This window comes from Mauremys reevesii, linkage group 1 (genome assembly GCF_016161935.1).
Source record: "Mauremys reevesii isolate NIE-2019 linkage group 1, ASM1616193v1, whole genome shotgun sequence".
In the NCBI taxonomy this organism is placed as follows: domain Eukaryota; kingdom Metazoa; phylum Chordata; order Testudines; family Geoemydidae; genus Mauremys; species Mauremys reevesii.
Window position 1 is genome coordinate 101,665,678 of NC_052623.1, and position 16,427 is coordinate 101,682,104.

Below are 16,427 nucleotides of genomic sequence, written 5' to 3' on the forward strand. Positions count from 1 at the left end.
ATGGACATAAAAAATTAGAGAACATAAAAAACTGGTAGGGTCTTGAGAACCCCTGCCATGGGGGGCAGAGACATGTGACCCTGTGACTCCCCCCCAATCGGGGTGGTGGTGGTTGTGCGACCCCTGCCTGTCATCCGCACTTGGTGTCACTGGGGCAGCAGAGATGCTGCCACCCCTCTCCGGGGAGGTTGGGCTGTTCCTTGGGGTTCCCCGCCCACCCATCATTGCTGAGGACGGGCAGACACCAGCAGCGGAGAAGGGCGGAGATCTGCCCAGGCTAAGAGGAGGGGGCGGGGTCAGCACCTCACTGGAGTGAGGGAGGTGGTACAACATGGGGAGGTGCCCTACATCTCCCGCGCTTTCCCTCTCCTCCCTCCCCCGCCCATTAAGCGCTTACACGCTCTATTCTCCCTCCCTCCACCACGCAACCACACAATTGACCAATCACAACGGGGCTGTCAGAGGCTTCCGCCAATGACTACTTCTCTCTCCTCGTCCGAAGCAGCCCAATTACAAAAGAGGAGACGGACCAGAGGGTGGTAAGTTTCCCCCAATCAGCAGCTCGATTTAGGCCACGGACCAATCAGAGAGGAAGCCGCTTCGGTCTAGACCCAATGGGCGCTCTGGAGCGGGGCGGTGAGGGACGGGCTGTGAGAGAAGCTCGGACAAGAGCGCGGCTGTGGCAGCTCCGCCTTCTTTTAGTGGGTGCGCGGCCGGCTCCCCCTCCCTGCCCTGCCCGGCCGGTCTCTGTCGCTCTTTCCCTCGCGCAGCAATGGCGGCGGAGCAGGAGCAGCAGCAGTTCTATCTCCTCCTGGGCAACCTGCTGAGCCCGGACAACACGGTCCGCAAACAGGCCGAGGTGAGGGACACCCGCCCGCCCGCGCCGGCCTGTCAGCCTCCCGGCGCCGCCGGAGGGGAGCAGACAGCGGGGCTGGCCCAGCCCCACGTGTGAGCAGCAGCTGGAGCGGTGACTCGCGGACGCGGCTGGTCCGCTCTGGCCGCGGCGGCCGTTTCGGCCGTTAGTTCGGGGGCGGGTTCAAATGGCAACTGTCCGAGGGTCTGCGCCCCGCCGTCCCCGGGGCCTGTGCCGCCGCCTCAACCCCCGGCGTGTGTTGTGGCCGCGCTGCTCCCCCTTAGGCCTCGCAGGCACAGGGGCCTCCGCAGTTGGTGTCCCTGGCGGTCACCCTCTGCCCGGGCTGCTCAGCTCCGGGCAGCCGGAGTCTGCCCCAGATACGAGGCGGGGTAGGTCCCTCGGCGTGGATAGGCACCGAGAGCGGGTACCGGCCCCCGCCCCGCGTCCGTGACCTGCCCGCGGCGGGGGGCGGCGGGGCGGTTTGGAGGGGGTGTGTGTGTTGGGGGGGGGAGGCAGCGGTAACGGCTGACACGGTGAAGCGCCGCGAGGGGCTGTGCTCTAGGAGGAGGCCCGGGCTCTGAGAGATGCAAACAGGAGCGATTCACTCGGCTCGCCCCCTCCAGGGCTTTGCACCTGGGAGCTCTTCGGGCAGCCGGGTCTTATCGTTACTTCAGCTGCTGCCCCCCCCCTCCCCCCCAGGTGCGCGGATCTCCCTGTTCTGCGGAGAAGCCCCTTTGAGAGACTGTTTAACTCTTCGGGTCCCCTCTTGTGGTGTAACCATCTTATCTCACTTTAGAACTGGTCGTCTGTGGAGGGCCAGTAGCATCTAAGTGATGGTCTCCTAAACAAAGCGTTTTCTGTGTAGTGAACGTTATTATCAGACACAACTTTTCACGTGTCACTTCAGCAAAATACTTTGTAATTCGTAAACTCGGCTAATTCTCTCCCCCTCCCGCTCCCCGCAGTACTTAAGTCACTATTGTCAACCTAATGGGAAATTCCTCTTCTATTGAATTAAATACCAGCGTCTAGTTTAGACCATGAATTCCCATTGGATGGCTGTGCTGGGTCTTTTATCTCTTACATTACTTTAGCGGTCAGCAGAGTTCAGCACATTCTTTCATAAGGAATAATTGTTTATCCCCACATACCAAAAAGAAAACTCAGTCTGATTATTTTTCTTTCTGTTCATACATATTAAGAGCTCATTGAAGTTGAAAACTTTTTGTAGGTAGCAAAGCCACCAGATTTACAGTGAAGCAGCAAATGATGCCCCCACATTCTGAAATGTAGTGGTAAAATATAGACTTTAAAGACGTAATTGTGGGATGTGATTTTCCCATTTTGATGCCCGAAAGTATAGCAAAATTACACTTGTGCACTCATTAGGTTTAAAAAAAATGACAAGGTATATTTGTTGCACAATGTATTAAAGCCACATTAAAAGATAGTGGAAAATTGTATAATAACAATTATAAAATAAGTCCTTTTTAGAAAGGGATAAATAAAATTGTTGGTTTGTATAGTTTACTTTGTGAAAAGTTTGCTTTGACTTAATGTGGGAATTGACAAATGTGCAGTTGATACATGTGTAGTCAATCAAAACAAAAATACTTATTTGATGTGACTGACTATACCAAACTGTTGAAAACTATGTGTTGCTTTTGTATTCAAATACAGTAGAAACAGAGTAATACCCTGTACTTTTTTATTTAGGTACAATGAACTTGATGTTTGGTTTCTCTGTTTAGTCTAGACATAATGGAAATAGCTGGATAATGAGTATTTAGTGTCTTGTGCCTAAAACAAATTTCTCTTCCCAAAGTTGATTTATAAATTTTAAATGTCTTAATCTGTACTGTCTCAAAAATCAATCTGTGTCCAAAAATACTCTCTCCAAATATGCTTTTGCTTGGGAATGAGTCATGTTTCTCTTGTAAATTTTTTAGATTTTTTTCCTAATTTACCCATAATTTATTTCTGTCCTAAAATGATAATCTCAGCCTTGCAATATTTAGTTTTTTTAGTTCAAACAGTTACAAATTCATCCACTGTTGGCAAACTGAACTGGTTACTAAGAGGTTAGGTAACTGAAAATACACTGAGAGTAGTATGATTTGATTTTACTCCAGTGAACGATGTTTCTGGTTTCATATTCTAGCTAGCTTACTTTTAAGGTCAAGATTTTGATTAATTCTAATAGGTAGATTTTTAAGTGACATTAAGCATATTCCAGGAAAAAGTATAGAGCAAGTGTATTCTTGCTCCATACAGAACTCTCATTAATGTCAATTAGTTATGTGCTTAATATGACCATATTATTACCCTGAAAAATGGCTGTATCCTTAATTTAAACCCTTAATTTATGTCTTTATTCCTTAGACACAAGTACACAAAACCTTTTAGTTCTTGAGCCCCAGTATGACACTTGTTCTTAAATTCCAGAACCTATGAAGGACAGCCATTTCAAATAAATGCAGGAACTAATGCTTAGTTGCTTGTTGAATCTCTTATGACTGCTCTCTTAGAATTCATTGTTCCAGAATTTAGCCAGCCTAGATACCTTCAGCCTTTGTAAGTAAAGTGTGATTACATATGGTGTTGCAAGTTTGTTGCACAAATATCAGGTGTCAGTGGCTTGAAATTAGCATAGAATGGGACTGTTTAGCTAATGTGCAAACCTAGTAAACTCTTAAAAAAGACAATATCAAAAGCTTCTTATTAAATCTATTTAATAAAATAAACGACTGAACACTTATTGGTATACAGCAGGGGTAGGCAACCTATGGTACGCATGCCGAAGGTGGCACGCAAGCTGAATTTCAGTGGCACTCACACTGCCCAGGTCTTGGGCACTGGTCCGGGGGGCTCTGCATTTTAATTTAATTTTAAAAGAAGCTTCTTAAACATTTTGAAAACCTTATTTACTTTACATACAACAATAGTTTAGTTATATATTATAGACTTAGAGAAAGAGACCTTCTAAAAACATTAAAATGTATTACTGGCACACGAAACCTTAAATTAGAGTGAATAAATGAAGACTCACTCGGCACACCACTTCTGAAAGGTTGCCAACCCCTGGTATACAGTAACTCTTCACTTAACGTTGTAGTTATGTTCCTGAAAAATGCAACTTTAAGTGAAACGATGTTAAACGAATCCAGTTTTCCCATAAGATTTAATGTAAATGCAGGGGGTTATGTTCCAAGGAAATTTTTTGGGGGCAGACAAAAGGCATTATGTACTGTACTGCGATGGGGAGGCATTATGTACTGGAGCTCAGGGCTGGGAGTGCTGGGTCTGGGAGGGAGTCAGGGTGTGGGAGCATGCTCAGGGTGGGGTTCGGGGTCTGGGCGGGAGTTAGGGTGCAGGAGGAGGCTCAGGGCTGGGGCAGGCAGGTGGTGTAGATCACTTACCTGGGGCAGCTCCTGTTTGGTGCAGGTGGCTCTGCGCAGCACGGCACTGCCGGTTTGCAGCTCTAAAGCCCCTTTCGGAATGCGGCCCTGTGAGCACGGGCTGGAGGAGCAGGGGTAGTCCTCTGGCCCGTGCTCATAGGGCTGCGTTCTGCAAGGAGCTTTAGAGCTGCAGGCCAGGGCTCCGGGGCCCCCTTAGCCCAGGGCCTTGCAGCCCCTAAAGCCCCTGTGTTCCAGGTGTCCCTGCCTGCTGGGGGGTGAGGGGACAGCTTCAACACTCTCTCCTTCCCAGAAAGTCCTAAGCTCTGCCAAACAGCTGTTTGGCAGTGGGGGAAGCACTGGGAGGAAGGGAGGGAAAGGAGGCAGAGAAGAGGAACTTGTGCAATGCTCCCTTATAACATCATTTGGCTGACTTTACAAGGGAGCATTGCACAACTTTAAATGAGTATGTTCCCTAATGGAGCAGCGACATAACTTTGAAACAACGTTAAGCGGGAGGACGGTAAGTGAGGAGTTACTGTACTATGTATCATGAATAACTAGGACTTTTGAGTGCTAGTACTAGTAGCAACTGACTTGCTTTGTTGCTCAGGCAAGTCACTTGAGCACTTTATGTCACCATTTCTCTATGTGTACAAATGAGAATAATTATCTCAAAGGAATGTGGAGGATTAACTGGTTAGTGTTATAAATATTTATAAAATTATGTTACAAATGAAAAGTAAAATTTAATGCACCAAGCTTATGGTTTAGCATGTTTGTACTTACTAGCATGCAAAATTTAGTGCAGTCACTTTCCCTGTTATTAATGACTTTTTATTGTGTTACTACTGAGTAGTAATAGCTGTTAGAACTAAACTCTTAAATCAAACTGGAACCTTTAAAGAGGGCACGAGGACTGCTTGAGATTAGTTGCACAGCAAAATCCAGGTGTTTGGTACTATGTTAGTCTTCTGAATAGTGTGTATGGTTTAAAAACTTATTTAATTCAAAATTTCAGGAAAAATATAACTGTCCCAAACTGATAACATTCTGTTATAATAGTTTGCATCACTTATGCAGTTGACTCAAACCATCTTGCTAAAAACTGGTTCCTTTGCTTCTTTCATCCAGTCTCAAAGAATAGTGGACAGTTATGTTCATTGACTGCAAACCAGACTCCATAATATTTCCTTCCTTTGAATTTGGATCTCTCTAGTTTACATTTGACAAGTCTGCTAACTTCTTTGTCTTCATCTAAGATTGTCATTGGACTATTCCAATGATTGGGATGTGGAAGATAGGCAGCAAATGTGAATTATAGAATAATAAAAAGCTCACAGTCTAAAAGAACAAATAATGTGAAGAGTAAAACAATAGTAATTTAAATATTTTTTTCCCAGGACCTTCCTCCCTGTTTTTATTTGGCAGCATTTTTAGAGCAGCACAGCAGAAATGAGAGAGTAGAAGGAGAAGGATTTTGTACTGGTTTTTCAGTTTAGTTCAAGGAGGGCATTGCACATATAAGGGGTGGTGTGAAAGAAAATATGCAGATGGTTGTAGGTGAAGTGGGCAAATGGGAGGTGGACGTTGGTGCATTGGTGAGATGGGGGTGAGTTGGAGATGTATGAAGAATCAAAAAGAGGGGAGGGATGTTATTTAAAGGCCATTAAAATGAGGACAAGACGCTTGAACCTAATGTAGTACAGTAGAACTTCTGTAGAACCAGAATTACAAACTGACAAGTCAACTACACACCTCATTTGGAACCAGAAGTATACAAGCAGGTAGCAGCAGACACAAAAAATAGCAAATACAGGCGATTCTCATCTTACGCGCATTTAACATGCGCGAATTCAGCTTTGCACGATCAGCCAAAAAAAAAAGAGAAAAACAACAATTTAAATACTGTACCTGTAGTGCGGGCAATTCCGCCAGCCGTTACATTCAATGTAACTTTGACTATACGCGATTTTCGCTTTACGCGCTGACAGCGGAACGTAACCCCAGCGTAAAATGAGACTCGCCTGTATAGTACTGTGTTAAAAGTAAATTACTTAAAGAGGAAAAGCAGCATTTTTCTTCTGCATAGTAAAGTTTCAAAGCTGTATTAAGTCAATGTTCAGTTGTAAACTTTTGAAAGAACAACCATAATGTATTTTGTTCAGAATTATGAACATTTCAGAGTTACAGCCAACCTCCGTTCCCGAGGTGTTCATAATTCTGAGGTTCTACTGTAGAAAGGGGGAAGTCAGTAGGAGTTCAGAGTGCAAATGGGAGGGAGGGGGGAATAGTTGCCCAACTCTGAAGGCACCACCACTGCCAGCAGCAGCATAGAAGTAAGTAAAGGTGGCAATGGGGTGCTAAGTCTGTTGTGAAAAGTGGTTATGGTTTCTTCGCAAGCTCCCCCTTATTAAACAGTAATTTTTTAAAAAGTTTCTGCTTATAACATTTTAATAAAAAATGTTAGTCTTAATTTAAAAGCGGTGAGAAAAGGTAAATTCATTTGAAATAAGGTTATCAACTTATTTTTTATACTGAACGTTATTTAAATGCTGTGTTTTTAATTTATATGGGAGATGGCACTCTGAGGCTTGCTGTGTGAAAGGGGTCACCAATACAAAAAATTCGAGAACCACTGGTTTAGAGTGAAGGGACAAGAGATTGGACTGTAGTTATGGAGAGCAGTCACAGATAGATTTGTTGGGAATGGGGTTGATGAGAACAGCTTTGTATTTTGTGCAGAAGTTATCTAAAAGTTTGTGTTAGGTGTTTATATGTGTGAACTTTGTTAGGATTTGAGTGGAAAAATGGGTAAAATATTTTAAAGGGATTACTTAACTTTTCTTTCTGAAAAATCTTACTACAAAGATGAAGTGCATTCTTATAAATAAAACTTGCTCACACATCTGAAATATCAATTGAAAATTCACACTTGGGTCACATTATTCTTCTGTCTAGAAAAGCTTCTGATATTTGGTCCCAGTCTTAACTTAGGTCTTTGAAATAAATCTTCATTACAGGCCTGAGTTAGAGATACAATACAGTCTTTCTGAAAGTGTATAAGCCAATTTCCTTCCAGCTCTCAGGAGGTAGGATTCATATTGCCAAGCCTTTTTTAATTTTACAAAATAGTCCAAATATTTACTATATTTGTCACAATGTACTCTGTCAACTTAATTTTATGTATATGATGCACTATCCTTTTATTTAATAATTTGCAATGGATTCTCCAACTGGAGCAATTAAGGTTCTTAATGTTAATGCCTTTTGTATGTTTTCCAGCAGTCACTTGCTGGTAGTAACCTCTACTCTTTTCTGTGTGTAGGAAACATATGAGACTATCCCAGGCCAGTCCAAGATCACATTCCTTTTACAAGCCATCAGGAATGCTGCTGCTGCTGAAGAGGTTTGTGTTAAGAATCATTCTGCAAAGTGTTCAGAAGGTTACTGGGTGGGGAGGTAAGGGTTTGGAAAAGGAGGGGTGTGTGTGAGAGCTGTTTCATTGCAGGGATGAGGGACTAAGTGACAAATCTGGCATTGTGGTTTTTTTGTTTTTTTAATAGTGAGTCATCCTGAATTCAGCACATTTAGAAAGAGCTGGGTTTAGATTTCATTCATATGTAGCTCATTGTATATATGTATCCGTGGATTTGTTATACATTGTCTTTTTAAGTTTCCTAATTACTAATTCTGTTTCGGGATTTACAATGGCTGCTTGTACCTTCCTTGCTTTCTCTGTGTATGTTATCTCAACTGAATTAACAAATGGTCCTTTTTCCTAGAAAAGCTTATCCACAATATTTATTACATGAACTTATATGTGCATATTACAGTAGTGTTGCCTATATCTATGTTTGACAAATTACACTTAAAAACAAGGCCTTAGAATGAAGTAACCCTTGGGCTAACATTTCTAACATTTTAGACAAAAAGTGAATTGCTTGGAAAGACTGCTTAAGTTCTGTTTGACTACTTTAAGGTAGCTGACCATGAGGGAAAGGTGTTTTTAAAGTGTTAAGTATTCACATATATTTTGTGCTGTACTGGGGAAAAAAATTCTATAATTGATCAGAAAGACTGGCATTAGTTTAGAACTTGGGTTTGTGTAACTATCAAACACTAAATGAAGTTGGCTTGTGTACTGTAACGTAAAAAAGTTTACAAAGTGTGTCTTTCAGGTACTCCCTTTGGGAGTGTTTACACATTGATTACTTCTGAACTGCAGGATATTCTGCAGTCTTACAAGAAGTACTTATCCTTTGATACCTGGACACGTAAAGTGGAGAACCACTAACTTAACATCAGAAAACTCAAAATCATTTTAGAAATGTAAAAGAGTACTTAATTTTTCAATATGGAGCTTTAATTGGAAACTTATCGCTGAATCATTAAAAGATGTTTGATATCATTTAGAATTCCTCTATAAATATTGGAAGAAAAACATGAGAGCAGCGGTGTTATCCTAGTCAGGCAATGATCCCCTACATAGAGAGAGAGAGAGAGAGAGAATATGAATGAATCACATTCTTCCCTTACAGCTTAAAGACTTGGCATATTTAATGATACTGCTAATCTCCCAGATGCCAAACCACCTTCTTCCTTTTACAAGCTCTCTCAATATTAAGCACCTCTGATCTTGGACAAGAATTAAGCATCTTATGAGTCTGAATCTATTATTGCTGGTTGCTAGCTGCATAAAGCTGAGAGTGCTTAATTCTTGTCCAAGATCAGAGATGCGTAAAGCCTTGTGCTTCTGAGTTGTCTTCTGAGTTCTTAGACAGCACCTGTGCTGTTGAGGAGGAAGAAGGGCCCAGGGAAGTAGAGCAGTCAATGGGAGCAGAGGGAAACCTTCCCGTAGTTGGGACCCTCCTTCCAGATGGTGCTGGGGTTGCCTCTCGCACTGAGGTTGCCTCTCCGGGGGAGGGAACTCCAGTTTCTAGGAAAAGGCAGGTGTTAGTAATGGGAGATTCGATTATTAGAAATGTAGATAGCTGAGTCTGTGATGACCGGGAGAACCGTATGGTGACTTGCCTGCCTGGTGCGAAGGTTGCGGATCTCTCGAGGCATCTAGATAGACTTATGTGTAGTGCTGGGGAGGAGCCGGTGGTCGTGGTACATGTAGGTACCAATGACATAGGGAAGGGTAGGAGAGATGTCCTGGAAGCCAAATTTAGGCTGCTAGGGAAGAGACTGAAATCCAGGACCTCTATGGTGGCATTTTCAGAAATGCTCCCAGTTCCACGCGCAGGGCCAGGTAGGCAGGCAGAGCTTCAGAGTCTCAATGCGTGGATGAGACGATGGTGTAGAGAGGAGGGGTTCACGTTCATTAGGAACTGGGGAAACTTCTGGGATGGGAGGAGCCTATACAGGAGAGATGGGCTCCACCTAAACCAAAGTGGAACCAGACTGCTGGCGCTAAACATTAAAAAGGTTGTAGAGCAGTTTTTAAACTAGGTGATGGGGGGAAAGCCGACTGCTGCAGAGGAGCGTGTGGATCGGACACAGACTTCTCTTAGGGGAGAGTCTGATGATAGAGAATCTCCAGGTTATAGTCAGGAGCAGAGGAATGAGAAGTATAATGTAAGGGCCGGATCAGATGATAAACAGTCACATAAAAAAGAATCTGGCACATCAGAAAAAGGCAGGCTAATAAACAGGGACAAGTTTTTAAAGTGCTTGTACACAAATGCCAGAAGTCTAAATAATAAGATGGGTGAACTAGAGTGCCTTGTGATAAAGGAGGATATTGATATAATAGGCATCACAGAAACCTGGTGGACTGAGAGCAATCAATGGGACACAATCATTCCGGGGTACAAAATATATCGGAAGGACAGAACAGGCCGTGCAGGGGGAGGAGTGGCACTATATGTTAAAGAAAGTGTAGATTCAAATGAAGTAAAAATCTTAAGCGAATCCACAGGTTCCATAGAGTCTCTATGGATAGAAATTTCATGCTCTAGTAAAAATATAACAGTAGGGATCTATTATCGACCACCTGACCAGGACAGTAATAGTGATGATGAAATGCTAAGGGAAATTAGAGAGGCTATCAAAATTAAGAACCCAATAATAGTGGGGGATTTCAATTATCCCCATATTGACTGGGAACATTTCACTTCAGGACGAAATGCAGAGATAAAATTTCTCGATACTTTAAATGACTGCTTCATGGAGCAGCTGGTACGGGAACCCACAAGGGGCGAGGCGACTCTAGATTTAATCCTGAGTGGAGCACAGGAGCTGGTCCAAGAGGTAACTATAGCAGGACCGCTTGGAAATAGTGACCATAATACAATAGCATTCAACATCCCTGTGGTGGGAAGAACATCCCAACTGCCCAACACTGTGGCCTTTAATTTCAAAAGGGGGAACTATACAAAAATGAGGGGGTTAGTTAGACAAAAGTTAAAAGGTACATTGACTAAAGTGAAATCCCTGCAAGTTGCGTGGGCCCTTTTTAAAGACACCATAATAGAGGCCCAACTTCAATGTATACCCCAAATTAAGAAAAACTGTAAAAGAACTAAAAAAGAGCCACCGTGGCTTAACCACCATGTAAAAGAATCAGTGAAAGATAAAAAGACTTCCTTTAAAAAGTGGAAGTCAAATCCTAGTGAGGCAAATAGAAAGGAGCACAAACGCTGCCAACTTAAGTGCAAGAGTGTAATAAGAAAAGCCAAAGAGGAGTTTGAAGAACGGCTAGCCAAAAACTCCAAAGGTAATAACAAAATGTTTTTTAAGTACATCAGAAGCAGGAAGCCTGCTAAACAACCAGTGGGGCCCCTTGACGATGAAAATACAAAAGGAGCGCTTAAAGATGATAAAGTCATTGGAGAAACTAAATGGATTATTTGCTTCAGTCTTCACGGCTGAGGATGTTAGGGAGATTCCCAAACCTGAGCTGGCTTTTGTAGGTGACAAATCTGAGGAACTGTCACAGATTGAAGTATCAGTAGAGGAGGTTTTGGAATTAATTGATAAACTCAACATTAACAAGTCACGGGACCAGATGGCATTCACCCAAGAGTTCTGAAAGAACTCAAATGTGAAGTTATGGAACTATTAACTAAGGTTTGTAACCTGTCCTTTAAATCGGCTTCGTACCCAATGACTGGAAGTTAGCTAATGAACGCCAATATTTAAAAAGGGCTCTAGGGGTGATCCGGCAATTACAGACCGGTAAGTCTAACGTCGGTACCGGGCAAATTAGTTGAAACAATAGTAAAGAATAAAATTGTCAGACACATAGAAAAACATAAACTCTTGAGCAATAGTCAACATGGTTTCTGTAAAGGGAAATCGTGTCTTACTAATCTATTAGAGTTCCTTGAAGGGGTCAACAAACATGTGGACAAGGGGGATCCGTGGACATAGTGTACTTAGATTTCCAGAAAGCCTTTGACAAGGTCCTCACCAAAGGCTCTTACGTAAATTAAGCTGTCATGGGATAAAAGGAAAGGTCCTTTCATGGATTGAGAACTGGTTAAAGGACAGGGAACAAAGGGTAGGAATTAATGGTAAATTCTCAGAATGGAGAGGGGTAACTAGTGGTGTTCCCCAAGGGTCAGTCCTAGGACCAATCCTATTCAATTTATTCATAAATGATCTGGAGAAAGGGGTAAACAGTGAGGTGGCAAAGTTTGCAGATGATACTAAACTACTCAAGATAGTTAAGACCAAAGCAGATTGTGAAGAACTTCAAAAGATCTCACAAAACTAAGTGATTGGGCAACAAAATGGCAAATGAAATTTAATGTGGATAAATGTAAAGTAATGCACATTGGAAAAAATAACCCCAACTATACATACAACATGATGGGGGCTAATTTAGCTACAACGAGTCAGGAAAAAGATCTTGGAGTTATCGTGGATAGTTCTCTGAAGATGTCCACGCAGTGTGCAGAGGCGGTCAAAAAAGCAAACAGGATGTTAGGAATCATTAAAAGGGGATAGAGAATAAGACTGAGAATATATTATTGCCCTTATATAAATCCATGGTACGCCCACATCTCGAATACTGTGTACAGATGTGGTCTCCTCACCTCAAAAAAGATATTCTAGCACTAGAAAAGGTTCAGAAAAGAGCAACTAAAATGATTAGGGGTTTAGAGAAGGTCCCATATGAGGAAAGATTAAAGAGGCTAGGACTCTTCAGTTTGGAAAAGAGAAGACTAAGGGGGGACATGATAGAGGTATATAAAATCATGAGTGATGTTGAGAAAGTGGATAAGGAAAAGTTATTTACTTATTCACATAATACAAGAACTAGGTGTCACCAAATGAAATTAGTAGGCAGCAGGTTTAAAACAAATAAAAGGAAGTTCTTCTTCACGCAGCGCACAGTCAACTTGTGGAACTCCTTACCTGAGGAGGTTGTGAAGGCTAGGACTATAACAATGTTTAAAAGGGGACTGGATAAATTCATGGTGGCTAAGTCCATAAATGGCTATTAGCCAGGATGGGTAAGAATGGTGTCCTTAGCCTCTGTTCGTCAGAGGATGGAGATGGATGGCAGGAGAGAGATCATTTGATCATTGCCTGTTAGGTTCACTCCCTCAGGGGCACCTGGCATTGGCCACTGTCGGTAGACAGATACTGGGCTAGATGGACCTTTGGTCTGACCCGGTACGGCTTTTCTTATGTTCTTATGTTAAGTTCAGAATATTATGGAACCCTCTTTTATGTGTTTATATCTGTCAGGGAAAATGAGGTACTTTGCAATCTTTTCCTTCAGAAAGTTGCCTTGGGCTCTAGATGCCATATTTGTATATATAATTAGAGAACTTCTGCAGATTGAGCAGCTTTCATGTTTTGTCTAAACTTGTGCTCATAAAGTCCCACTTGATTACATTGTCCACAAAGTATTATTTTATTGCTTTTCAAATCTCTAATAAATGGTAAATTGGCAAGAATCAGGGTGGTCTTGGGCTTTCAGGAACTCCACAGTCCTGCTGCTGACCAACCTTGTGGCCTTTGGGTGAGTAACAGCATTTTGCCCCACCTGTAAAATAAGAATAATACTTCCACTCTTTAAGGGATGTTGTGAACATTAATTAGCTAACGTTAGTCCTTTAGATCCTTAAAGCTATGTATAATGTCCTGATTATTTTGAATCCATGTTTAGTATGGGCTGAGGGGTGAAAACATTATCGTCTAAGGTAGCTATTTATCAAATTTTAGTGTAGAGTTGAGGGTATATATAACTTTTGCTTAACTACAAAAAGTAATTTGTTTTAAAAAAAAAATGATGGTTGAAAACAGTTAAAGAACAATAGAATGAGAAATAGGGTCCATTTAAAAGTAGGCAACTAGGTTTGATTTTTAATTGACAGCTATTTTAAAAATTACTGTGAAGCCCTTTAAATAGTATGCTGACATTTTAAAGAAAACAATTAAAATATTTAGGGGGGTCCTGCCCCCACTTGTTATTTAGAAGGGTCTTTTTCTGAGGCTTGAGGATGCTATCACCATACATTCAGGCTCATCTTCTTCCTCTCCCTCTTTTTCCCCTGTGCGCGCTTGTGCCAGCTTCCTCTTTAGTTTCATCTTTGATCCTGCTGGTACCAGTAATCACTCTTTCTTTTTTAAAGGGGATGAATATTTCATAAGTCCTCCTCATTGTGCACTCTGACTAACGGATCTTGGATTACGGGTTTCAGCAACTAGGGATACTGTAATCTTAGAATACTGGATCCACAGGCAGGATCCATGGCAGGATTTTGTTTGATCCAGTTATGGATTTGTGGATGTTTTCCTTTACAGAACATGGATTGCATTATGAAATATACACCTCCCTGAAATTCTTGTCAGATTCCTCAATGAATGTGGATGATGTCTGTGAATCCAAAGTGGGTCCTGTCTAGTTGCATGCATGAATGAACAATGTAGTAACACATTTTAGGAGTGTCTCTAGCACCCATCAACATAGTAGCTTATTTCTGAAGCAGTGTGGGGCAAAGCACTAGGCTGGGACTTGGGAGACCTAGATTCTGTTCATGGTTCTGCCGCTGGCCTGGTGCTGTGATCTTATGCCTTAGTTTCCCCATATTTAAAATGGGGGTGATAATACTTACACCTCCTTTATAAGGGAGGTTTGAGATTTTCTTATGAACAGAGTTATGAACTAGATATTTGTATTGGTTTTATCTTTCTTTATTAATTTATCTTTGTGTTATGACCAGTTTGAAAATAATTGGTCAGTTGACCAGTCAAATACTGGTCAAACAATGTCTCGTGTCAGTAATAGTAAAGGATTTTAAAGCACTAATTAATTAGAACAACAGTAAGGGGGGAAAAAAACCTTTGATCTCCAATAAGTTTAGCTTTAGATACTTAAGCCTAATTACAAAAAAAGCAAATTACTCAGCTGAGTTATTTCAATTGAGAATAATGTGAAGCACAGTGAAATTACTTTCTAAAAAGTGAAAGAATTGTTACCTTTTTTAGCAATGTTAGTTTAGTATTTACATGTGAACTTTATTCAAGGCTGAACAGTTAGAGGGGGGGAGGGGGAAACCTAAACAGAAATAAAACACACAGCAACTATCAAAAAGTCATTTTTAAATGCACTTATGCTAGGTGGGCAGCGGAGCAACCCTTAAATTATCTTGCTTTACATTATCATCAATGTCTTTACCAGAATCTCCTCCATTTGATGCATATTCAGTCAACTTTTCATCTGTGGTTTTCTTTTCTAATCTTAGTCTAGTCTTGATATGTACAGTGGTATTGTAACTTTGTCAGTCTGAGGATATTAGAGAGAGAAGTTGAAAGTGATCTCTGTATATCTAACCTATAAGTCCTTATCCCCAAAGGAACCCTGCGCAACACTTTCAAAAGACAAGCCTGGGAGCTTAAATTCATAACCTTGCGTGACACTAAAAATCATGGCCTTAAATAAAGACACTGGTGTGACGGGATCCCTGGGATACAACTTGGCACTAGGGTACCGCTGTGCTCCCTTAACTCTCCAGCCTGGGCTCTCTCACAGTGCTTTGTTAGTGACAAGCAGCAAACTCCTACAGGTGCTGCTATCACTCAACACAAGAGCATGTGGAGCCCCACACCCAGTTAGATTGCATGAATGCTCGCAAAGCACTCACGAAACACAGAGAAAGGCACCTGCCAATTCCCCCCGGCTCCCTAGCATGGCAATCCCCGGACTATGCTGTCTAGCCCTGGTCAGAAGCCTGACCAGCATAAGTTTATTACCCAGTCCACTCCTCCCTCTGTGGAGAGGACATGTACCAGCCTTTGTACCTGAGCTGAGATTTCCCATGAACTTCAACCAAACCACAGTTTTAGGTGAAATACAAAACAAATGTATTAACTACAGAAAGATTGTAAGTGATTATATGTGGTAGGCATAAAAGGTCAGATAATTACCAAAGAAGAAAAAAGTAAGTACATAGTCTAAATCTTAAAACTTATTAGATTAGGCAGTATTGAGAGCAAGCAGTTTTCTCACCCTCCTGCATGTTACAGTTCTTAATACACAGACTTCTCCAAGAAGTCTGGGCCAATCTCCTCAGATGAAGTTTTTGTCTTCTCAGGGTTCTTGTTGCTTCCAGCATAGGTTGGGGAGGAGAAAGGAAAAGGAATGTTGCTTTGTTTCCTATTTTATATCCTTAGTTCATGTACCTAGAAGACACTTGCCCAGATGTCCTAGTGGGTTTTGCTGAGACACTGGGTTGAGCAGTCCCCCTGGTCTTCCGCAACTATCATTGAATTGTAAATCTATTTATTACAACTCCCCTGCTGATTAATGGTCATTGAGAACCCCTCTGGGAGCGGTTTGCCTTTTTTGTATGTCCCTAACAATCTTACAACCTATTTCAGTAACAACCATGCAGCAAAACACCATAACTTGATGCACACTAATGATATACATATTTGGGCAGAACAATGGGTTTCATCAGATCATGACCTTTCATATGGTATCTTACGTGGCATACTTTGTATGAAATCTATCATCACTATATGATGGTGTGAATATGGGGGTTCCAGGGTGCTGCTTTGAGGTACAGAATGCCACAAGTAGATTTATGGCTTATTACAACAATCTAACCAACTAAGCCCCTTTTTTGGTCCCATGACTGCAGGGGTGTTACCAGCCACTTCACCTTGAAGGTTCCCTTAAAATACATGCTAATTGCTTATGCTAAACTATCTGT

At 41.9% G+C, this 16,427-nt stretch overlaps 1 protein-coding gene across 3 annotated transcripts in view; it reads left to right on the forward strand.

Annotated features, from left to right (window-relative positions):
• Nucleotides 1–599: 599 nt before the first annotated feature.
• IPO5 (importin 5) overlaps nt 600–16,427 on the forward strand; it is a 97,559-nt gene continuing 81,731 nt past the window's right edge. Inside the window, exons 1-2 of one of the 3 annotated variants that reach the window (XM_039542980.1) lie at nt 600–701; nt 7,577–7,657. In XM_039542980.1, coding sequence (XP_039398914.1) covers nt 615–701; nt 7,577–7,657 — 168 coding nt within the window. In that variant the 5' untranslated portion in view covers nt 600–614. Of the gene's footprint in view, nt 860–1,113; nt 1,243–7,576; nt 7,658–16,427 lie in introns of those variants that run through there. The other 2 variants (XM_039542961.1, XM_039542971.1) reach the window with 2 other exon arrangements.